Source organism: Camelus bactrianus, chromosome 5 (genome assembly GCF_048773025.1).
Source record: "Camelus bactrianus isolate YW-2024 breed Bactrian camel chromosome 5, ASM4877302v1, whole genome shotgun sequence".
Taxonomy (NCBI): domain Eukaryota; kingdom Metazoa; phylum Chordata; class Mammalia; order Artiodactyla; family Camelidae; genus Camelus; species Camelus bactrianus.
Window position 1 is genome coordinate 16839201 of NC_133543.1, and position 24765 is coordinate 16863965.

A 24765-nucleotide genomic window follows, 5' to 3' on the forward strand; every position below is an offset into this window, starting at 1 on the left:
AGCCCCTGGCCCACTCCCTGCCCCCACCCTGGCCCAGCACTCACCATCCACTGGATTGAGGTAGTCATGGAGATGGGGTGCACTGGCAGCACCCCCGCTCTGCATCAGCAGGTCCCCATATGGCGCGGGGTGGCCCGCCATGAGGGTCATCTGGTGGTAATAGTCTGAGGGGTTGGTGCCTGGAGCGGGGAGGCCAAACAGTCCCCTCTCCTTAAGGTGTTCGTGGGCCACTGTGGGCGGGAGGGAAGGAGAGAAAGAAACCATCAGAATCTTTAAAGAAAAGAGAAACACACACCTGGCCTGAGGGGCCCCCTCAGTGCCCTCTAGTCCATCCTCCGCCCCCTGGGCCCCCGTGTCCCCTCCCCCTGAAGTCCCACGTGGGACTGAGCTGACAGCTGGCGTAGGATGTGTTTCTGCTGATGGAGAGGCCAGATCCTAGCCTGCACATTCCTCCATTTCCTCAACCCATAAACAGCTGCTTCCTCTTCCCAGTCTAGGCCCCACAGAAGCCCAGAGCTCCAGGCTGACGGGGGCCACAGGCCAGCAGAGTCTTCAAAGGACAAAGATGATGCAAACAGGTGCCATGGTGGCCAGACAGTAGGGCGCCAGGTCAGCCTCGCCTTAAGTGGGACTGCAGGTGAGCCCTCGCCCGGGCCTGGCCTTATAGATAAAGCTCCCACCTGTCCAGCAGCTGCAGAACCAGGAGCCGGCTGCCCGCCTCCAACCCCGCACTGAGCCCCGCCGGGGGCTTAGCAAAGAGGCAGGGAGGACGAACTTCCGAGGATCCTGAGGGGGCCTGGCCCTCATGGATGAGATGTCAGGGAAGGAACAGGGGCTTGGAAACCAAACATACCCAACCGGAGTCCTGGCTTTTACCAGGTGTGCAAGCTTGGGAAGGTGCCATCTCTCTGAGCTGCCTCAGTTTTCCATCTGTAAAATGGGGGTCATAATACCCGCCCCCTCAAGTGACTCCTGAAAGGGACAGTGTCAGCCACCGCTGAGCTGAGCGTTCGCTGGGTGTGCGCAGCCACAGTGCCGAGGGGAGCGCGTTCACTCTCTGACTTCACTCTCACCTCCGCACTGTGAGCTGAGGACACCTGCCCCATCTCCTCAGCAGATCGGGCCCCTGGCACTTAGAGAGTTAAAGATCTTGCCGAGGCTGCACAGTTGGGAGTTTGAATCCAGAGCCCAGGTTTCTAACTGCTGTGCCACGGCCCCTCTGCTGTAAGTCTTGGCAAATTTGAAAGGATCCCACACGTGCTGGGCAGAGAGAAGCAGCCGGTCAGTGGAAGCAGCCCCCCTCCCTTCTCTTCCTCTCCTGCTGCATCCTCCAATGAGAGCCCCGGCCTGCCTGCAGTTGGGCTGATGCCCCACGGGCCGGCCATTGACTGCCCCACCTGTGCCTGAGATGCCTTCCCTCCCCATTCTGGCCTGTCCGCCTCTTCCCTGAAGCCTTCCCGGGAGTGCCCATCTATCCTCAGCACGTGCACGGTCTGGCAGACTCTGCCTCGCATGGCTGATAAACTGGTACAGCTGCTATATGAATCTGACATGCTATCTCTACTCGGGAGTTTTGTCTGGGGGGCCAGCGAGGCCTTCGGGTATCTGGTCCACCCCAATGGCCATGCAAATTAGCCAAGTCCCCTTAGGCACCAAAGCCATCCTTGCTGTCTCAAGGGTCTGGGGCTGGGCATTTGGATGTGATGGGAACCACACGCACGTTTATATGGAAATCAGGCAGAAAACCAGTGCTCTGTCAACTGCAAGTCTCTCCTTCGAGGGCAGCCCTGTCTCACCACTTGGCCCTTCACGGGCCACACTGCTGTCAGGGAGACTCAATGTCCTTGAGTCACAGGCTCTCCAGGAGGGCACTCTGTTCCTTGTCCCTCCTAGACACCTCTCAGGGCCCTCTCTGACCCAGGCCTCGGGAGAACGGCCCTGTTAGCATTCATTCCCTAGGGCTGCCTGGAACCAGTGAGTACCTGCAGACCTGGTGCTAACTGCTGTTAAACAAGAATTTTATTCTCTCCTAGTTCTAGAGGCTAGAAGTCCAAAATCAAGGTGTCAGCAGGGCTGTACCCTCCAGAGGCTTTTAAGGGAAAACCTGTTTCTTGCTGCTTCCAGCTCCTGGGAGTTGCCAGCTTCCTTGGCTTGTAGCCACATCACTCCCATCTTTGCACTGTCTCCTCATCTATGTGTCTCTTCTGAGGATACTTAGCATTGGATTTAAGGCCCGCGTGGATAATCCAGGATAATCTCTTCAACTCAAAAATCCCCAACTGAATCACATCTGCAAAGGCCCTTTTTCCAAATGAGGCCACACTCTCAGGGTCGGGGATTAGGACTGGGACAAGCCTTCTTGGGGGTGCCCTTCAGCCCCACTGCTCAGCGGGTGAACTTCAAGGTGGGGGCAGCACTTAGAACCTGGCCTTCATCATCAGAAGCGGTGTGGAGAAGGCCGGGCCCACTTCCCAGGAGGCAGTGGCTTGATGTGGAGGCAGCTCCACCCTTCAGGGCACCCTGGCTAGGACCCACACAGAGCTCAGGGCTGGGTCCAACCCTGAGGGGCCGCATTCTGGCCTGCCAGGTTCATGTCTCGTGGCTGCAGCCATTCAGCTTGTCTGGCTTCTCTTCAGTGAAGCCAAGGCCAAGTGCAAACTGCACAGCCAGGAAGAGGAGTCCCTATGCTTCAAGGAGCCTGTCTGTATATTTGAAGGCTGGGACCCTTTCATCGTGAAACCCTAGCCTGAACCTTCTCTAGTCCAGACCTCGGTTTTAGCTCCCGGGCAAATCTTAGGAAGGACACATTCCCCTTGGTGGGGATGGAGGTGGCAACGAGGGACCCACTGGGCCATGTTTCCCGGAGCCTGTGCCCACAGGCTCATGAGTGCAGGTTGCAAATATTCTCCAGTCTGGAACTAACTGTGGGCTGAGAGGGGTTTCAGTGGGCAGAGTGTGAGAAAATACAGCCTGGTTGATTTGGAAGCTGACGGCAATTAGCATTTAACCACACACCGTGGGGGCAGCGTGGGGCCGCTGACAATGCCTGCTCCTTGCTGGGCGGGGAGGGGAGCACGTCCCAGGAAGACAGTGCGTGTGGGGCTGGCTCCCCAGTGTTCTGACGGCTGTCCAGGGTTGGCGCGTGCGTACATGCGCGCACGTGTGCACGTGTGCATCGGTGGGAGCTAGAAGGGTACAACTGTAGACCTGAGAACTGAATTTGTACCATGGGGCTCTGCCCTTTTCTGTCTCAAATTAACTGGAGAGGGCGGCCATCTGACTCTGAGCTGGGCCAATCGATGTCCTCTCAAGCACCTAATCCAAGAAACATGAAGCCACTGGGGCTCATCCCTGGAGCCTTGGGCCTGGGGTGCCATTTGGAGGCCATGGGTTGATCTGCAAGAGAAGCAGACAGAAGCCAGCCCAGCTCTGCCTTTCTTCTGCTCTGGAAACCCTGAGTCACCCCGATACAACACCTCCTCTGCTTAACGTCAGCTTCTGGAGACTTTGGCTAATTGAGCCAAGCAATTCTCACTCAAGAAGGACCTCCATGAGTAAACAGACCTTACCATTATTATTATGTAATTTGCATGCCAAAGGGTGTTTATGAACAGTTCTTTAATGAGTGCAAAACCCAATGCACTCCTGGTTCTCTTGGCTTTGACCACTCATTTATTTAAAGATCTGTGGTTGAGGGGTGATGGGGAGGAATGCCAGCCAGCTCAAGGACAGGGGCTGAGGAATGAACCGAGTGAGTTAGCAGCCCGGCCCCCAAGTGCCCCAGGTCCTACTCACCGTCAGCGGGGCTGAGGCCCCTGGCCGCAGAGATGGTGGGGAGCGTGGGGCTGCCATGCACGGCACGAAGGTAATGTTCCATGTGGGGGCTCACGTAGGGGTGGGGGGCGTTGAAGGGAGACTCCCCAGGGCCAGCAGGGTGTGGGGAAAGCCGGATCAAGGAGATATCAGAGATGACAGGGCTGCCACTCAGGGCAGGAGGCCTGTAGAGACAGAGGGGAACCATCTTAGAAGAGGCACACAGAACCCCGTCAAGCAGCAGAACCAAATCTGGCAGCCTGGACTTTTCATTTTATACGCCCACATCCTTTGGTCACCCTTTACATAGAGTCTGAATGCGTGTACATCAGCCAGTGAATGCAAGTGGAAACTCCGTGGGCTGGTGCGGCCGCCCACCCGCCAGTCTCGTGTTGGCGATGGGATGCTCCACACCCAGGACTGGATCTGCTGGACAACAGGCTCAGCAGACCACACGCCTGTGTGTCTGGTCACCATTGCTCCTCTGGTGCCTGCTCAGGGCTGGACACACAGCATTACCAAGGAAGTCTTGGTCAAATGTACAAAAGCATTCAGGCTACAAAAGCAGTAGGAAAAACAGACCAGGAAAATGCTTCCACAAGGGGAAGGGTGCAAAGAGCTCATATTCCTAACAGGACTGAGGAGAAGAGGAATCCGGAAATGCCTTGAAAGTGGAGAATTTGGGGCTGCAGTTGGACCATTACTGGAGGAAAGCGCTCAGCCCCGGCAGGGTCAGCTAAAAAGGAAAAGACCAGGGTTCAGGAAGAGTTTTGTAGTGGTGGGCTGCAACGAAAATTCTGGAATATCGTTTTAAGCTCTCCTTCCGAGATTCACAGAGTCACCCTTCTCTGAGGCCCACCAACAACCAGGCATGCACCCGGCTTGGGCCGGCTTGGCTGGGGCCCAGCCCTTCAGTCAGCTCTCCATAAGGTGCCCGCTCTGCTCAACAGAAAGACAGGCCTGCTCCCTGGGAGCCTCCAAGCAGCCGTTAGCATCTTCACTGCAGGGGTGTTTCCAGGTCATCTACTCCAAAACTCACTCGTTAAAGAAAAAAAAAAAATCAGACCAGGGGGAAGTAACTGCGGAAACCATCACTAAGTCACTGGGAACCAAATTTACCAAGAACTAATTTTCAATTTTTCAGTAAATAGGAGCCTCTCTGTAATTTGATGTGGTGCAAAGAAATGAGTATGTGTTTGTTTTTTGGTTTTGGGGGGGACTTTTGGTGGGGGGAGGTAATTAGGTTTATTTATTTATTTTGATGGAGGTCCTGGGCCAGGACCTTGCGCATGCTAAGCCTACACTCTACCACTGAGCTATCCCCTCCACCTGAAAAGAACATGTGTTTGAATCAGACCAGACCTGCATTAGAATGTCAGCCTTCATCAGCTCAGTCACACTGAGCAAGTAATTTAACTCTCCAAGCCTCAGTTTCCTCCCCTGCAGTATGGAGGTAATGACAGTATCAATGGTAGAGGGCTGCCGTGAGGATGCAAGTCCCCCCAGTGGCACCTGAGACACAGCTGTCAGTCAATAAAGGAGAGCTGTTATTACCATATTAGTACCACACTCTGAGGGCAAAATCCAGGCGTGCCTGGCAGGCCCTCAAAATCTTTACGTGGGACTGATGCTGGATGTGTGAAAAGGCACCGTTCGAACTGGTGCCTTCAGAGAGGGCACGATTTGTCCACTGGCTGGAGCAAACCAGGCATAATTACCGATTATGTTCAACAGTGCATGGAAATTGCACTTAGAACACAGCGTGAACCAGGACCCAAACAGGTGACATCCAGATGTCTCAACACGTGGGTTACACAGACTCCCCCATTCAGAGGCTGCTCCACTGGCCGGCACGGAAGCATTTTGCTATACTGTTTTCTGACTTTGGCAGATGTGATTACAGTGCATGCGCAGATCCCGTGGACCCACCAGGCCACTCCCATGCTGCTGAGCTTTGGCTCACACTGATTCTGCCTGCACCCTGTACCTTGTTGGGGCGATTCCTTTTCCTCTTAGTAAGCCCAGGTCGGGGACCCTCTCACTGGTGCCCTTCCTGAAGCCCCTTCCCCTGGCACAAGCCCTCTGCTCACTTCTCCCTGCTACACCCGGGGTCACGGTCAGGTCTTAGGTTGGCAGGTCTACCTCCCAGGTAACCAGGTTCTATCTGGGAGCAGGGCATGTCTGGATGTGTGTCCAAGACATCTCTGCAGGCCAGCGCCAGCACCTGGGAGGGAAGCATCCTGCAGGCGTTTAGAGGTATTTTCAGAACCAGTGACGGCTACATGTCTGTGAGCCAGGCACTGAGCTTGGCAGAAGGGAGCCTTTGCAGTAAGTCACAGGACACCGCTAGAGGCCAGGCCTCTGTGAAGCAACTGCACTGAGTGCCAGGGACTTAAGAGATGGCTTTGCTCTGGGCAGGGGATGCCATGTGTCCAAGGGAGGGAAGAAGAGCAAGCCGTCTCCTGCCCTCAGAGCCTTGGTCCTCCCCCAGACACTCGAGGCAGACAGATTCCAGGGCACAGGCTGGGGTTGAGGTCAGAGGAGCCTGTGGCCACTGAAGCTGGTGGCCCTTAGTGGCTTGGTCCAGGCCTCCTTGGCACCAGGTCACCCTGTGGGGTGCATGGATCACAGCTGAGGCGCCACAAGACAAGCTGGTGACCACACAGGGGTTGAAAGGAACACATTTAGGGCAAGGGGCAGCCCCAGTCTGTTCAAGATGCTCCCCTTCCCACTGCCCAGGCAAGTCCCTCCCAAGCAGGAGGCTGGATGAGGTCTCATTGTGGCAACATGCACCCCTCTGTGGGGCTGCCCTGGAGGGGCTGGAAGCCAGTCCAGTCTTAGCAGTTGGGTGCAGAAGTGGCAGGTGGGGCCTGAGTCTGGGCACGGAGGAACTGGGATTTTTGTCTCCACACCCCCATTACCACCTTCTGGGGGAGAATGAACTCTGCCACCCTCTTCCCACCACGTTCTTCATCAAGAAACGGAACTCAAGATTCTTTCAGGCCACCCTCCTCCCTGTCTCAGGCCCTCCACTGCTTGCAGGGATGCTCTGCCAACCTTGGAACAGCAGCCCGTGAAGGAAGCAGGGGCTGTCTGGCTACCAGGCGGACACATGAAAACTCTGGCACCGATAATCGCACTTCACCCATGAGGACCCTGCGGGGAAGTCAGCCTTCTGTGCCATGTGGCCAGAGACGCAGGCCAGGATTCAACTCAAGTTGGCCTCACTCCCAGGATGGTGCTGCCCTCACCCCAGGGGTCTCCCTGTGCCAACAGAGAACAGTGCCAAGGACTCCCTATTCTCTTGGGGTGACGGGGCAGGAAGCTTAGAGAAGCCATTGCCCTAGCCCAAAGCCGATTCAACAGAGGATGGCTATGAGATGGGTCAGCGCTCAACAGGGCTGATGAAAGGGTGCCCGGAACAACCCCTTGCTCTTCCAGCACCAGCACTGGTGCCAGGCCTGGAAGTGGGATCTGGGCTAGCAGAGCCTTCCAGTGGAGACAGAACAAAATGTGAGTTCCTGCACACACAGAGCAGGACTGGATCCTGGAGGCTGTTCAAGGGATCCAGGTCAGGGCTTGGAAGCAATGGGGCAGGACCTTGCATCTGGACCTTGCTTGTGCCTTCAAGGAAACTGAAGCCAACCCTGATCCTTTCCACCTAGCTGGGTGGTTGCAGTCAGGATGCTGTCCCTCTCTGGTGCCTCAGCAGGGTGGTCCACAGAGACCAGTGCTAAGTACGTGGTAGCAGGTTAACAAGCATCAGGTCCCTTCCCTTCTCAGCAACAAGTCAACTTGGGGTGTGGCACATCTATAGATCGAGGTACCCAGTGCCCAAGACTACAGGCCTATCAGCCAACACAGCTTCAGACTGACTATCCAGACACCTCCTCTGGGAAGCCTCTCTGGATTTTATTAATCTAAATAAAAAATTGACACAGTAGGCAGTTTATGCCCATTTTTACAGATGAGAACAGGCCCTGAAAAGCTAGGTCCCTTGCCTATCACTCAGATAGCAAGCACTGGAACCACAACCAATCCAGGCAGGTCTGGGCCTGAGCCTGGGCCTGGGCCCATCCCCTTGCGGAGACCCCATCACCACACACAACCCAATCCAGCTCGCATGAAGGAGCTGGAACCTCTCCCTCTCACTGTGTTGAGAATGACTGATAGGATCCAGGTGCACGCATGTTCCAAGAGATTGTCATTTTAACAGACCAAACAAAGCTAAAGGAATGAATCTTAAATGGCAGAATTCTAAGTATCATTAATGCATCTGGGGGGTTTGCGGGCTTCTCAGCAGCCCTAAAATTACACCAACACAGCTAACCTACAAGGCTGGTCCTCTCTTAGACACCTGTGCCATCCCAGAGCCCAGCTGAGAGTCCCCATGCAGGCTGGGTGCCACCAGTGCCAGCGAGCTGATGACAGCGCCATTGGACCTCACCAGGAAAGGTCAGTGAAATCTGCGCTGCTGCTTCAGGCCAACCCAGCCACACCCTCTGTTTCTTCTTCCATTTCCACGCTGTTTGCTGTGGGAGCCCGGCCCTGGCCTTAGCTGTGGCCGATCCAGGCCTTGAATTCTGGCAACTGGGCAGAGACTCAAGGAGGTGGCCTTGAGGATGGGAGGAAGGACCAGATGCGTAAGCTCCTTTTCAAAGATGGTCACATTCTCCTAGGGAGGAGGTATGCACACTCACACACTGGCAGGCCGCAATCAACCAGACTGGCAAGGTCAGCCTTTCTGCAGGCTGCTCAGCTTGGACACTACTCTCATGCATTGCCTTCTCCCCTTCAGTCCAGCTCGGAGCTCACCTGAGCCTAATTCTATCAATTGTTTCTTTGTCAATCTTCCCAACAAACTTGTCCCAAGCACTTGCTCTGTGCCCAGGGACTTGTAGGGAGCTCAGCGTCCAAGTGGAAGGAGCAGAAACATGAATTACGTAAGCAGTTTGAATAAAGACTCCAGAAGAGGAACAAATCCCCTAATCCTGCAAAGATTTCTCAGAGGAGGTGACATTTGGGCTGGGTTCTGAAGGATGAATAGGAGTTCATGGGGAAGTACATTACTAAGAAAGGAAGAGCACGTGTGAAAAGGCTGGAGCAGAAGAATGTGTGAGGGAAGGTGATATTCTGGGGGGAGAGGTACAGCCCACAGAGAGCTTTGGGCTAGATCTGTATTGGACCACTTTTCTTCTGCTGAAGATGGGGAAATGTGACCTGAGCCCAGGTGATTAGAGCATTCCATATCCCCAACCACCATCAGGGATGGGCATGTGCCCAAGACAGCAGCTTTCACTGAAATCTTTGGGAAGAAGTGTGCTCTGTTCACAGGGATTGTAAGCAGGAGGCAAGCGTGGAGCCTCTCGGGGCCTCGAGGGAAAGGCCAAGAACGGAGCTAACACACAAAACACCAGAGCTGAGAGATATAAAGCCAGTTTCTTAAACTGAGCTCATGGATACGGACCTGGCTTTGCTGGAAGCGAGTACCTTTTCAGTTCTCTGAGCCAATACACTTCTTTGCTTTTCGTTTGTTTTTTTTGGGGGGGGGTTAATTAGGTTTATTTATTTATTGTTATTTTTTCTTTAATGGAGGTACGTGGGGATTGAACCCATGACCTTGTGTATGCTAAGCACGCACTCTACCACTGAGCTACACTTTCCCCACTTTGTTTAAACCAGTTGGAGCTGAGTTTTTCTGTCTTAGGCAACTGCCAAGGCCTGACGTGGTGAGCCTGGACTCACGCAGCCTCTCCCTGCCTCTCCCTGCCCAGAGCGATCTGAGCCTGGCTGCCTGCAAGGCAGACCCAGGTTGTGGTTCCTCGGGCTTGTCCACCATCCCACTTGCAGGACTGAAGGGGAGGGCTGCACACGTCCTGCCCACGGCCGCTGAGGTGGCGCGGGCAGCTGTGTTGGCCCTTCCGTGTCTGGGCAAGAGGCACAAGTGGGGGCTCTGGCACGCAAGCCTGTGCGTGTGTGCGTGCGTGCGTGTGCAACTAGCAGCAGCAGCCCACGGCGGGGCCCAGCTGCATCGGGCTGCTTCTGCTACAGGAGAGGAGTCCCACGCTTTCTCCCAGGGTCGGCACGGGCCTGCTAGCCGGGCCTGGCTCCTCCGCCCCGAAGGCTGGCGGCTGGCCCAGGAAGGGTGCCTCTGCTTAGCAGTCTCTTTCTCTTCCCTCTTTCCCTCCCCACCTCTTGGAAGAGGGGCTGCAAAGCCCCTGAACAAGATTTCAGGGCCAAGCCCAGATATCAGGGTGGTGGCTGGGGAAAGAAAGGAGGACAGAGAAAAAGAGAAAAGGACAAAGCACGCGGAGACCTAGCTGGATGGCTGACAAGTGGACGCTGCCAGGGATGCTGCCGCTGGCAACGTTGCCAACAGTCGCTGGCACCGACTGTGTGCAACACCTCCAGCAACTCCGCAAGGTGGGTCTTATTACCTCCATTTCAAAGAGAAGGAAGCTGAGGCTCTCAGGGCAGTTAGGAGCCTCGCCCAAGGATACAGGGCTGTAAGTGGCCAAGCTGGAATGGAAGCCAGCCTCTCTGGCTCGGTACTTTGACATCTCCAGCAGTGCACGGAGAGGCAAGCTTCCTCCGCAGCCGTCTCTGCCCACAGGAAGTCCGGCCTGGTGTCCCTGTGCAGGCATCACCTCTGCTGGTCCTCGCGCCAACCCTGGGGGTGGGGGTGCAGGCTGAGGGGAGCTGCTCACATTTGTGGGTAGAGCCTGGACTTTCTGGGTTGGAATTACAGCTCTGCCACTTACTGTAGACCTTGGTCGTGCTGCCTGCCAGCCCCTGAGCCTCTGAGTCCTCGCCTGCAGGATGGGGTGGCTGTGAGATGGAAGGAGCTCAGTGTGGAAAGTATGTGCTGCATTACTGGGCGCTTAGTAGGTGCTCACCCTGTGCCCCCATCACTTTTCTTATAGTTAATAGACGAGCAAATGGAAGAAACTCAGAGGGTGGAGGAGTAAACCCAGCCTGTGTCTCCCAGCGTCTAGCCCTAGGCCTTTCTCCGCGTGCTAGGGCAAGATTTTTGGAGGGAGACGAAAGGAAAGGCCAAGGCGATGAGAACCCCGCACGTCCATGTGTACCTTAGCGCCAAGCTGGCTGGGCCTGAGCGAGCACGCCTAGACCCTGGGAGACTGGCACATCCCTGGGCCCGGGCACAGCGGGGATGCGTTCCTAGAGGGCGTTGGCTTCCCCTGGGCTGGGCGGGGAGGAGTAAGACTTTGCTGACAGGAGGAGAAGGGAGGGTGTCTGACCTACGGCATAGGGGCAGGAATCAACGTGCTCCTTGATGCAATGAGAGGACAGGACGGAAGTGCAGGGACTGGGGCCCCGGGAGCCCACCCAAGGCGCCTGTTTGGAGAGGCAGAGCAACGCCCAGCTGAGGGGTGCTGACTCACCCAGACTCAGCACGAGACGTCGGGGGTCAGTGGCTGGAAGGAAGGACCCTCGGCCACCCAGAACCCGTTCTTCTGACGGCTCTGTTCAAAGACCTTCTCCTGGGTAAGTCGGTAGGGCCAGAAACAGGCAGGAATAAGCCCTTCACATCCCATTTCACAGACAGCGTGACCAAGACCCAAAGCGACAGCGGCAAGGCCCAGGTGAAGTTGGCAGGAGCAGCAGGACTGGGACACTGGGACGGAAGGACGGGTGCACCGCCCTGTCCTAGCCTGGTCTGGGGCCTTTGCTGAGGATGAGAAAGGAGAGGTCTCGTCACTTGGGGCTATAGGCCAACAAACCTCACCTCTGGCCTGAGCCTCTCAGCCCATGAGCCTCTCAGCTCCACACTGAGGTCAGACCCCCCATCAGCTCCTTCCCTGGACCCTGGCTGGGCACTGGACACCTGCAGTGATGCGCTCACACAGGGCCTGTCTCCCCACTGGACAGGCAGCCCCAAGGGAAGGCCCCGGGGCCACTTCTGCTCACTCACTTTCCCAGCACCAGGGCCCGTGCCCTCTGGGTGCGCACACAAACTCAACTGGTTGAATGAATGAATAAATGGATGGATGGATGGATGGATGGATGGATGGATGAAGCAGTGAGTGTGTCTAGTGAAGAACACAGGCACTGTAGTAGAAGACCGGGGTTCCTCAACTCACTCCTAGCTGTGTGGCCTGGAGCAAGTCATATACCTCTCTGAACCTGTTTCCTCATCCATACAGAACAATTACAATAGCGCTCTTGCAAACATTAGGGAGGAGCAGAGAGGTAAGTGTGGGAAGCTGATAGCGTCTCTCAAAGATGCACCAACATCTTAATGCCCGGAACCTGCAAAATTACTTTGTCTGGAAAAAGGGATTTGGCTGATGTGATTAAGGGAGGGAGGTTGAGATGAGGAGATTATGGGTTATCAGAGTAGAGGCTAAAGGCCAGCACAAGTATCCTTGTAAGAGAGGCGAGGCAGAAGGAGACTTGACACAGAAGAGGAGGAAACAGTGTAACCATCGGGACAGAGGCTGGAAGAGGCGAGGAAGGGTTCTCCCCTAGAGCCTGCAGACGGAGCAGGGCCCTGCCCACACCTTGGTTTCAGCGTAGTAATAATGATTCCGGACTCTAATCTCCAGAACTGCAAGAAAATAAATTTCTGTTTTTTTTTTTTTAAGCCACAGACTTCGTGGTAACTTATTAGGAGCTAGTAACGATGTGATGTGTTCTGTGCTGGTGTGGAGTAGGCCCTCGGGAGACGGCAGACATGGCTGCCATCATGACCATTACTTTCTTCACAGATGTCGGCTCTTAGAGAGCAGGGCCCGAGTGTTCTTTCCTGGAGGAGCCCAGCCCCAGTAGGTGCTCCCTCCGTGGCAGGCTGGCAGGAAGAGGAAGCTCCCCTCCAGGCAGGGAGGGCGTCTGAGCGCTGCGTTCCAACTCCCTGTGCTCACAGGGCTCTAGAGCGTGTCTTGCCTCCTGCCACCTGGATTACACGGTCACCAGCTCCCACTGGCTGAATGCACACCGCACTCATCCCTGACACGCCAACCTTTCCTCCTGCCCAGGACCCGCTTGTTTGCTGCGTGCACTGGTGCTGCCTTTGGGTTGAGATGCTACCCCCCACCAGGATCACAGGGCCCTGGGCGGGGCAGCCGGGCTCAGAGTGGGGAGGCCATGCCCCCTCTGCAGTGGCTGAGCTGCTCAGGGGCCAAGCCTCTATTTTCTCAGAAACACCGGGCAGGTGGCCTCAGGTCCACTGATGTGCCAGGAAGAGAATGAATTTCCCCAAAGCTGGCCTCATCAGTCTGAGCTGCACTCTTCCCCAAGCTGGGGAAGGGCAGGGCTGGCTTTCACATCCCTGCGCAGCAAGGCCACTGCCCTCGGCCCATGAACAGATAAAAACAGAGCTCAATCTCACCCTACTGAGCTCAATTTCAACCTCCTCGCCAAGGCTGTTGTTTGTTGGTTTTGACTTTGTTTTTTCTTGCTTTCCTAGTTTTTTTTTTTTTAAATGTGAAACTGCACATAGGTAAGCTTGCTTACTGCTTTTACATACATTAACTTAAAAAGTTCCAGCGATCAAGTCCTTTTCAAAATATACAAAGGGAATTTCCAATTGTAAAGAGACGTACAGTGAATTCTTTTGGAAATCACTGGAGAACTCTCTCTCCCCAAATCAAAGCCCCATTCACTTTCCACAACAATCTGCACATGCCAGTGCATCTGGGTTGCACGCTGTCCATGTGGGGGAGGCTCTAGAAACCATCAAAAAGGACACCTGTACCTGGGCTGGGACCACAGCCACCAGCGACTCATTGATTTGTTCATGTGGTCATGCACCATTCTCTCTGTCAGCCAACGTTCACTGAGTGTGTGCCCCTGACAACACTGAGCAGGGAGAGCTGGGGGTCTGAGGATCTGAGGAAGATTCGGCCAGAACCCCACATCCAGGAAGTGGCGCAGGTGGTTGCAAACCTAAGTGACAAGTGCTGAACCAGGGGTCTCCCACACATTCCCATGGGAGCAGACCGGGCACAGACAGTGAGAGGAGATTTGCAGCACAGATAACCAACCACAAAACAAGTAGCCTTAATATATAAAATGCTTAGTCAAATCAATAAGAAAACTTCATAGAAAAATGGGCAAAAAAGCTGAACAGGCATTTCATGAGAAGTAAACATTATTGGCCAATAAACACATGAAAGCATGCAGTCAGCTTCATTAGTAATAAGGGAAATAGAAAAATCGAATCACAGGAGATGCCATTTTGGCAAAAATTACAATGTTGATGATAAGGACGTGGAGTGAGCTGAGCCCTCAAACCCCACTGGAGGGAGTGAAGGTTCGGCAAAACCACTAGGCAAAAGTCTGGCAACATCTGTGAGCAGTATTACCCCATGACTCAGCAGTTTCATTCTCAGACACACATTTATTCTAAAGAATGGGTGGTCAATGAGGCCCGGAGGACGGGAGTAGAGTGTACACTGCAATAATGTTCAAAGTAGCAAAAACCTAGGTGCATCCAGATGCCTGTCAGTACAGACCGCTTCAGAGTTGTAAGAACTAACAAATGAAGAACCCCACGCACCAGTGGGATAACTCTCTGGAACATTTCGCAACTTATGAAAATCAGGTTCCCAAAGAATCCATCTGCAATGATTCTATATATAAAAGCACACAGAGCAAAACTAAACAACGAGTTATACGAATTATTAGGAGAGTCAGACATCGGTCGACCTGTGACAGATGCAGAGGGGTGGTAACTCCAAGTCCCACAGTGGAGGGGCCCCTGGGGCCTCAAAGGGACTGGTACTTCCCGGGTCCTTAGGCAGAGCAAGGAATGGTGGCCATTTATTCCTCTTTATATCTTAACCATGCTTTTGCCATTCTTCTGTATGTCTTCAATATAATAGGACCAAATGTTTTCAAGGACAGCTGGGTAGAAGTTGGCCCCTGGTTAGAAGCTGGCTGAGTGGATGGGGGTTCTGGGGTGGGGAGCGAAGCTATGTCCAGGGTCACCCAGTCGCCTCATGTTGGCTGCTCCATCTCTCTGCCCAGGCTCCCTCCCGGCCAGTCCCAGACCATCCGACAGGCCTGCTCTGCGGCAGACACACATCTGTATACACAAGCAATCCTGCCGACCCTCCGCTCACCCCGTTCCCCTCCCAGACCCGCTCACTCCACCAGACCCTGCTCCTCGCTCAGCTGTCACTCCCCGTGCACAGCAGACCCGTAATAAAGAAATTACTGTTTTCAGCTGACAAAGAGCAGATTTCTTCCTAAGTAAACACTGATGTTTTGGTAGGGAAATTAGGTTATAAAATTGAGCCTACAAAGGAGGCCATACAGATGGACGTGGTTAAGATCTAGCCACACAGGCAACAAGGGTTAATTCCACCGCCCACCTTTTATCACATTTTTTTTTCACTCCTTGGAGCAGAAGGATAGGAAGGGGATCAGCTTTTTTAAACATTAAAATCTAAAAGCATAAAAAATAAATAAATAAATAAAAAAGAGGGATGTATCGAGGAGACTTTTTTCCTAGCAAAGTGATGATTTGTGCAGAGCTGATGGGTGTGGGCAGTGGTGAGGGTGGTAGGTTGTCTGGGGAGCCGGGAACCCAGCTGGCCCCCGGGGAAAGGGCCCTGAGGAAGCCATTGGGATTAGGCCCTCTCCAGTCACCTGGGTGTGGGTTAGCCTCTGGGTCTGTGGGTTCCATGTCTGACAGAGGCTGAGCACAGCTGAGCCGAACCTTCCAGAAAGTCATGGCTTCATGGGGACGGTCATATCACAGGGCAAATTCAGGGGGCTGAAGGAGAGCCATGGGTGGGAATGAGACACGGGGTCTTGGAGTGTGGGAGGTCCTCTGTAAAAGGAGGGGCTTCATTAGACTTCACTGGGGGGTCTAGGTCTAAGTGAGGAGAAAGGGCCTGGGGGAACAGTGGGCTCCATTTAGGGAGACTCCCCCACAGTGAGCATTCTCTGACTCTGGCCTGACCTGCCAAAGTGTATGGAATTTCTTTTCCTGGATGACTGTCAAAATTAGATGCATAATCCCAAATAGTTTAGATAAAACGTTTTCTTAGAGGTGGGTGTGTTGCCAATTTTTACCAAGCTCTTGAGTCCTAAAAGAACAGGATGCCTCTTTCACACTGGCATCAGTGTCTGCCTGGAAGTCGGGGCCCCTCAATGGGACAAAGCAACCCCAAGAAGGCCACGGAGCCCCGCCGGGCAGCCTGGGGTTAGGAGTAGGGGTCACGGGGCAGGCCTCCCATGCCTTGCTGCAGATAAATGCTTTCCATTCCTGGCTCCCTGGTGCTCTGGGTTCCCCCAAATCCCCTTCAGGCACACCACTCTGGAACTGCCGATTTCTCCTCCTCTCCCTCCCAGGCCTTGAGATACCTGTGAGCAGCAAGACGGGACCTCCCTGGGCCCGCATCCCCCATACCTGATGCCAGGCTGGCACATCATAGGCACTGGGTGAGTGTTGTTGAGTGAACAAGTGCTAAGAACTTCCCCTGAGTTAGGCAACAATGAAATGCTACTTTGCTTGGGCGGGACAGGTCAAGTTCACATTTTAGGAATGCAGCTCCTGAAAGGAGACAATGAGGGAAGGGGATCCCACTGTCCCCAACATATTTCTTCTCCATGGATACCAGGACACATAAGTGATACAGCAATGCTGGCTGTGGTGATGGAGGCTTGGAGAGCAGGGCAACAGGACTCAGGGGCAGGGCACTGCTCACGACTTCCCCCAACAAATGTTGACTAAGGCTGGCAGGAGCGACCCCAGGTGACAGCACTTGAGACAAAGATAAATCCAGCAATAATAAATTAGGCTCAACAAATGGATGCACTGGGGGAACTGACATCAGCCTCAACCCTGAGTGAACGACATGGACACGTGAAGCGGGGAAAGACCCTCCCACCTCAAAGGCCAATCTGTCCATCAACACCTGAAATTTTACTCTTAGTGATTAATTCCTTTGGGCGGATTACTGTACTATTCCCATGCTTGGCACCACGACTAATACACTGCAGCTCTAAGATCTACAATGAAATGCCCCTTCTTCTCCAAGGACAGCTTAGAGAAGGGCTTAGGCTTGAAGGTCAGATCTCACTTATGAGCTGAGTGATCTTGGGAAGCTCTTAAATTCTGGAATTTTCCAATTTTCTGCTCTATGAACTAGGAAGAATATCACAGGGCACGGAGAAGACTAGACACAGTGCCATGCGCTTAGCACCAAGCAGAGTGCTGTGAACGAAATGTGGATTTCCTTCTGGTGTCAACAGGAGGGTGAAAAGAACAAGTCATTGTCGCACGCTCACATGGTACCAGGAGCTGTTCCACATACTTCATATACACTCAATCACCTAATTCTCACAAGCACCCACTGTGGGGCACTGTTTTGTCTCCATTTTAGAGACCGGGAAACTGAGGCTGCTGGAGGTTAGACAGCCAGCCCAAGGATGTGACCCTGTTCTGTCTGCATCCTGGAGGTGTGGGATTGGAACAGCCCAAGATGATGGAGGGCCAGTGGGACAGGAGAGGAACCAGGAGGATCACCTCTCAAGCCTGCAGGACCTTTCCCCTGGACAGCCCCTCCCCATGCCTGCTCTGCACACCCTCTCCTGCTACAGACCCGCCTCATTTCTGCACATCAAGATTTGTTTCACTCCTGGGGTCCCTCCTGCCCTCGGCTGACCACACAGGTTTCTCTGCAAAGCCCAGAATCAGGCAGCTCCTCTTCTGTGAGGGCCAGTGTTCAGGAAAGATCAAAGAGCAGGCTGTCTTATCAGACACGCTCCTCATTAAACTTTTACAGGCAGATTCCATTATAAATGAGCCGTCTGTCCCATGCCGCAGAGCACGTTCCTGGAGACGGGGATTTGAAGCTCTCAGAACAGAAGCAGCTTTAGCAGAGGGGTCAGGATGGAGAGGAGGGCCTCTAGGGTCACACGGCCTGGGTTCAAGTCCAGCTGTGCGACTCACTAGAAGAATATCACTAAGACAGCAGTCAACGTCACCGTGCCTCAGTTTCCCCACATATCAACCAGGAGTGACAACGCTGCCTGCCTGGTAGGGTGCACGTGAGGGTTAGAGGACGTAATCCAGAGGGCTGGACACAGGCTGCTGTGACTGCACCCCACCTAGTCTGAGCCCAGCATCCTGCCACCCAGAGCAGGGAAAGGACCTGCCTAGACAGCTCTCTAATGGCCACTCCCATCACTGTGAGCCAAGGCCCCACTCTGTTCGTCACTCAGCCCTCAGACAGCCCTGGGAGGAGGGGGAGCTGCCCTACAAACTGCCTCGTCCCGGGGTTTTCTGAGCTCCATGTCCACCTGCCATCCAGTTGCTCTGAAGAAGTGGTCAGCCACGCGGGTTTCAAGCAGCACCTCCTGAGGACGGATGGGCAGCGCGATCCAAGAGGGGAGGAGGAACCGGGCCCACCCAGCATCCTGGCCTGGGAGTCAGGCAGACATGTCCTGCAGAAGATTCCTCCTTTCCACCAGTCTCTAGAAAGCATGCACATTTGCCGAGGGCAGAGAACGTTCTTGGCGAAACACAAACAAAGCCAGTCCTCTATGAAACGTGAACCTGGCATGCTGCATCCAGAATCAAAAAAGAAAATATTCGTGTATCTTTCTGCCCTCCTTGGTGGCTGGCTGAGGACAGAGCTGTCAGCTGGCCAAGGACAACGCAGGAGTCACAAGTCGAGCAGACCTCGTGTTTATTAATCTCACAACAAGCCAGTGCAGTCTTTACGGGACGCTGACCTTGGAAAAAGCCATCTTCAAACCCCCCCAGACTTGTAAGTTCATGAGCTCAGCTGGCAACAGCAAAGAAACTGCTTTCTTGAGAGAGGCACACCCAGAGAGGGGCTGAACATCCCCATTAATATGCGGTCGCCAGGATGAGGTACGGTTAAGACGTCCTGAACAGTTCTCTCAGGGGGACTCTGGGCAATCTGCACACATGACAAAGTGTGCAGATGATGGTGGGAGGTAGATGCCTTCGCACCCACCAGCTGGCGTTCCCGTGCTTTCCTTAAAGTACCTGGGCCAGTGAGTTGACTTTACATGAATTGATGGCTATGCCCCAGAGCCATCTGTCCCTAGCAAGAGCCCCCCACCCCCCACTTTCTCCCTGCCAGGTGGCCTTGGGCTGTGCTCACCAACTACAGCTCAGAATCAAGTGATCTGCAGGAGAGCAATTAGTGGTGGCCAGGTCAAGGATTGATGCAGGTTCTAGGGGTCATGGATGTCACAGGTCAGGTATGGAGCCCAGCAAGTTGAGAGAGAAAGGGACTGCCCTCCCTGTGGTTGAGATGTTGCTGCTCTCCCCTTTGCACCCCTCCACCCCCACCACCAATATGCTCATGTCCTTCTACAGGCTGAGAATATGAATAGACTTAGGTCAACCTGTGGGCAGTGGATCTGTGAATGGGTGATGCAAAGGAACCAGGTGTGACTGAAGCATTGTGCTGTACACCAGAAACTGACACGTTGTAACTGACTATACTTCAATTTTAAAAAAAGGAGGTTTAGCTCAGTTGTAGAGTGCATGCTTAGCATGCATGACATCCTACGTTCAATCCCCAGTACCTTCTCTAAAAATAAACCTAATTACGGCCCCCACCAACCAAAAAAAAGGAAGAAAGAAAAGGAGCCAGGGGATTTTTAACACCCATATTTCAGTGTCATTATCACAGAGAGTAAAGGCCTTAGAGCCTGCCAGCTCTGAGACTCTGGACAGCCAATACACAGCTCTGGGCCTGCTTCCTTCCAGGGGAGGGGCTGCAGTGGTCCCCAAACTCTGGCCTGTGGGCACCAGTAAACGAGCAGTTTCCCAGGCCTCACTTCAGCCTGAAAGAGTCAGAACTTCCGGGTTCCAGCGCCTAGGAATGGGCGTCTTTGATGCATCCTATTCAGATTTGTAGCCAGGTTTCAGAACTGCACTGTGAGATGGTCTCTATAAGCCATCTGGGCTGGAGGCAGCTGGAATTGGTCCTCCCTGAAGCCTCAGGGCAGGGCTGAGATGGAAAGGACCCCACCAGCAGCTTGGGGAGTTGAATATTGATCCCAGCCTCCTGCAACGGGAACATAAGCTTCTACCCTCCAGGACATGAATTAATCCTAACCCAAGGCACTCCTACTTGTGTGACTGCACACACCGAGGAAGTGGGGAGCACCAGCTGGGGCTCCTGCCATGTCAGCCTCAGCCCTGGTCCCCACAACACCCAGAGAGACTGTTTCCAAGGGACAGGGGTGTGAGGGGATCCAAAGAGCTCCTCTTTCCTGCTAGCAGTCACCAGCTGATGGAGAGGCTGCAGGACCTTCTCTTCTGCCCTTGAGAATGGACTCTCGGAGCCACAGGAGTACGTCTCCATGGGCGGAGCAATCACAAGAGAACCACACGTGACCAGCAAAAACACTGTCCCCCCCAAACGTTTGTCACCCCATTACCTATGGTTTACACAGATAATAGATGCTGCACCAGGAGTCCATGTGCTATTTGCTCTTCTGGAACCATGTGAATATTAGTAAGCTGTGCAAGTCCTGCCGTGGGTTTGTACGTCCAGGTGACTGGGAACGAGTAGGGTGCGGGTGTCTATGAGGAAGCCATCCACGTGGGTGGAGCAGGTTGGGGTTTCCACACTCTGGACCCACCCCTGACTCCTCCCATGGGGAGCTGCCTGTTTGGGGTGCTGTGTGACCAGCCCAGGCCCGGTTCCTCCTCTGCCCAGATCACAATGACAGCGCTAGCAGGTCTCCCTACCATGATCCCCCACTTCTCCTGTCCAACCTCTAACAGCTCCTACACTTGCTCTGAAAATAAATTGGACCACTCCCTCCTGCTCCTGGTTGCCAAAAGGATAAAATCCAAATCCCTTCCCTGGGGGAAAAAAGGCCCCTCCTCCCTCCATCCCCAGTGGTATTTCTTCAGCCCCATTTCCCACCTTCCCATGGCACAGCCACCAGTCAGCATCCTCTTCCAAGGTCACGCCGTGGCCTGCCTACCGCATGTTTCCAAACTGTGCTAAGTGCTTGATTCATATTACCCTATTTATTTTCAAAATAACTCCATAGATGGGGGAGGTACTGTTATTGTGTGCTTTTATAGATGAGAAAACTGAGGTTTACACATTCAGGTTGGTCGGTTGGTCACATCCCAAGGCTAGTGAGTTCAGCGCTGGTAGCCTGGCAGGGCAGGTGACAGGGCCCAGGAGGGCTGAGTTGGAGACTCCGCCCGGAGCCACGCCCACTGGGGCCGTGAGAGCCAATGGGCAGCAGTCCTGGGCGCCTGAGCAGCCCCAGTGGCTCTGACTAGGGCTGACAAGAGATGACACGGCACCTCATTTGCTGTGCAACGTTTGTGTAATTAGACACACTTGGCGAGGAGGAGCGAGCTATGGCAGGGGCATGATGGATTGGGTGCTCCACCAGGCTCCTGATCACATTAATCACGGAAGCCACGGCCAAGGGGCCCATGTTTCTCATAGGCTTTATCCTGTTTCCCACCTGGGGCACCCACCTTGGGTGATGGAGGGATGGGAAGGGTGGGCTCTGAACACTCACCATGCCCCCGACTGTCCCTAGGATAATGTGGAGCCACTGGAAGCCCGCCCCAGCAGGAGGCAGGCTCTGGAAACACAGTGCCGCTGCCCATCACTGGGGTGTTAACCAGGTGATCCACTCAGTGTGGGGGTGAGGGGCTGTGCAGCTAGGCTCCTCAGCCCTGGAGAAGCAAGCAGGCCCATTTGCTTGAGCACATGAAAGTCAGTGCACCTCTCTGAACTTCAGCCTCTGCATCTGTAAGATGCGGATTAGAACCCCATTTCACAGGACAATTGGGAAGGTAAACTCATCCAGCACACCAGACTTCAGCTCCCTGCACAAATGACTGCCACCCTTTACTGTCTTCTCCTGGGTCGGCCAGGCTTCTCACTGGGGGCTGAGGTCACAATGAGCTGAACAATGACATCCAGAGATGTCTGTGTCCTAATCCTTGGAACCTGCGAATGTTACCTTCTATGGGAAAAGGGACTTTGCAGATGTTAAGGATCTTGAGACGGGAAGGTTATCCTGAATTTTCAGGCCCAGTCACTGCTGTCCTTATAAGTGAGGCAGAGGGAGGAAACAGAAGGGGAAGAAGGCGCTGTGAGAAGAGAAGCAGGGAGTAAAAAAGTGATGTGGTGTGAGGCAGGGATGCAGGCTGCTTCCAGATGCTAGAACAGTCACAGAAATGGATTCTCGCCTGGAGCCAGAAAGTTCCAGAAGGAAATAAGCCCTGCCACACCTTGATTCTAGGCTCATAAGACTTACTTCAGACTCCTGGCCTCTAGAACTATCTGAGAATATTTGATTATTTTAAACCACCAAGTTTGAGGCAATCTGTTACCCCAGCAAACTCTACACAGCCATTAGGTACCAACTAAAGAGCCATCCAGAAGGCCATTTCCACAGGCCCCTGGCCTGGCCAGACCTCCTCTGCTGCTTGCCATCACTGCTGTGTGCTTCTCTGGGTGGTCTGCCTGCATCCCGCCCCTCACTGGCCAGGAAGGAAGCAGGCCCAGAGAGAGAAGGGAGGTGACCTAGAGAGAAGGGAGGTGACCTGTGTCCAACCCTGAGCCGGTGAATGGCAAAGCCTAGGGAAGTCTCAGGGGCCACCTCCTGGACACAGCTCTCCATTAGCCCAGGGAGCGACAGTATCAAGGGCCCCCTAATTCAGTGAAAGTTGCCGCCTGCAGCAGAGCATCTCAAACCCGAGCCTGCGGCAGTATCATCCATAAGATGTGTTAAACACAGATCGTGGTCCCACTCCAGACTCTCGCACCCAGCAGGTCGGGGCCAGGGCCTGAGACTCTGCGTTCCCAGCGGGCTTCCAGGCAGTGCTGTTGCTGACGGTCCAGAGGTTTGGGGAACCACTGTATTAGGGGACAGCACCCTCACAAAGGGCTATCATAAAGCTTTCAAGAAGGAATCGTCTGGACCTGTGCAGGGGGTCTATGGTCACAAATATGCTCCCAAACGGGAGGCCAGTGTGTAGCCGAGGGCCGGGGCTCAGGAGGCCATGATTAGATTTCTAACTCTCCCAATCCCTAAGTGGGTGACCCTAATGATTAGTGATTTAACCTCTCTGCTGCTTCAGTTCCTTCATCCATAAAATGGGGATGATATGAAATGCTCATCTTACAGGGTTGTGAGAGGGTTAAATAAGATCAAACACATGAGGTATTTACAGCAGAGCCTGTTCATGAGGTCAGTTATTTCGTGAAACAGCAGTCCTCAGCGATGGGGTCTTCTTACATCTCTGTTGCCCCTAGATACTTGGGGATATGTGAGCCAGGATGTTTCCTTGCAGTGACGCAAATCTGCGTGGACTGTCCCCCAGGGAGCTCTCAGCATTGCCTGTGTCTCTGACCGGCATGGGTCCCCTTGCAAGGGGGCACTTTGCTGCAGGCCTGCTGTGCCCAGGATGTCACGGAATCAGTCAAATATTTCTCAACAACAGAGAAAGAGCAATTCCAAAGCCTCCGGAAAAGGGACTCAGCTCCCTTGATACTCATAGGATTTTTGGATGCCACCAACTGAGCAATTTCCAGGTGAGCCACTAGCTCCAGGATCAGCACCTTCCAGAAGCTGCCTGAGCTGCGGGCCCAGCCACCTGCAGCGGGAAGAGCCCCAGAGCTGGGCCGAGGGCTGAAATGGCCTCACCACCCACCAGGTGGATACAAGCCTGCCAGCAGCAGGTCTAGTCAAGTGAGAACCAGCCACATGCACCAAAATAAAAGGCAAGTTCCCAACATGTCACAGGAGACAACCTGAAAGGGCGCCCAATGCCCAATGCCCAACTCTGGGCTGGTTTAAACAACACAACAGTGATAGCCATAGAGTACATAACTCACAAAGTAACACAGATCTCATCTACCTGATATAAATAAATGATAAAATCAGTTAATGGAGAAGAGACGGCTCTTCCTTAGAGTAGAATTCTAATCAACAAATATGGAAGGAATGATGGAAATAGAAAATTATTTGGCAAATACTAGCAGTTACTGTTTCAGGGAAGAGTCATCACTGGATGTGAACGTTAGTGGATGAAAATATGATGAGAAACAGGACATTTACATATTATCAAAGTACTGCCCCACCAGATACGTATTAATTACAAAGGGATGAAGCCCAGCCGACCTCAACCTTAAGCAAGCGATCAAAGTTACTAGCATCTCCAGGGATGAGAAGTATTGCCGTCATGGGTCGCCTGACACGATGGACTAGGAGGGCACCACACCCCTTCTATGGTAGTTGGCCCCCAACTGCATCGTCTGAATCTAGGCATCAGGCAACCCCAGGCAAACCCGAATCGAGGACATTCTATGCAATAACTGGTCCTTCCTCTTCAAAAGGGTCAAGGTCGTGAAAGACAAGAAAGACTGAGCCATGTCCTGGGTTAAAGATGTCTAAGGAGGGATGACAACTAAATGCAAGTGCTAAATCCTCAACAGGGGACCTCAGCAGGCAACTGACCAAATTTAGACAAGCTTTATAAGTCAGTTAACAGCACTATACTGGTCTTTGGTTATGTAAGAAGTGAACATTTGGGGAACTGGGTGAGGGTAGACAGGAAATCTTTGTATTCTTTTTGCAACTTTTTGATCATGTCTGAAATTATTGCAAAGTACAAGACATCGTGATGAAGAAAATAGAAGTCCCAGATTTGCTCTGTCTGAGGTGGGCAACGGGTACCCGGAAATAGGGAAATAGGTCACCTGCCTCCCGCTCAGAGGTGCTGCTGTCCAGTCTCTACTTGTGGGTACTGAGAAGCAGGGTCCTGGGCATCCATGTTACTGGGGCAGATCAGAGCAAATACAGTGCTTTGCACATAGTGAGTGCTCTGCAAGCTTTTACTGACTTTATTCCAACGGGAGCTGGGAGAGGCTCCCTGGCAGGGTTGGTCTTCAATGGGAGGGATCCCGGGAGAGGGTTCTCCACAGCAAATACTGATTGTGAAGCTAT

General features: G+C 53.6%; 1 protein-coding gene across 7 annotated transcripts in view; it reads right to left on the minus strand.

The window, feature by feature from the left end:
• The window catches only part of GLI2 (GLI family zinc finger 2), a 245557-nt gene that overhangs the window by 35772 nt on the left and 185020 nt on the right, over nucleotides 1-24765 (minus strand). For all 7 annotated transcript variants that reach the window (XM_074363501.1, XM_074363499.1, XM_074363500.1 and 4 more), the window contains 2 exons: nucleotides 3796-3998; nucleotides 45-230 (listed from right to left, as the gene is read on the minus strand). In XM_074363501.1, the coding sequence (XP_074219602.1) occupies nucleotides 45-230; nucleotides 3796-3998 (389 nt within the window). The remainder of the gene's footprint in view (nucleotides 1-44; nucleotides 231-3795; nucleotides 3999-24765) is intronic.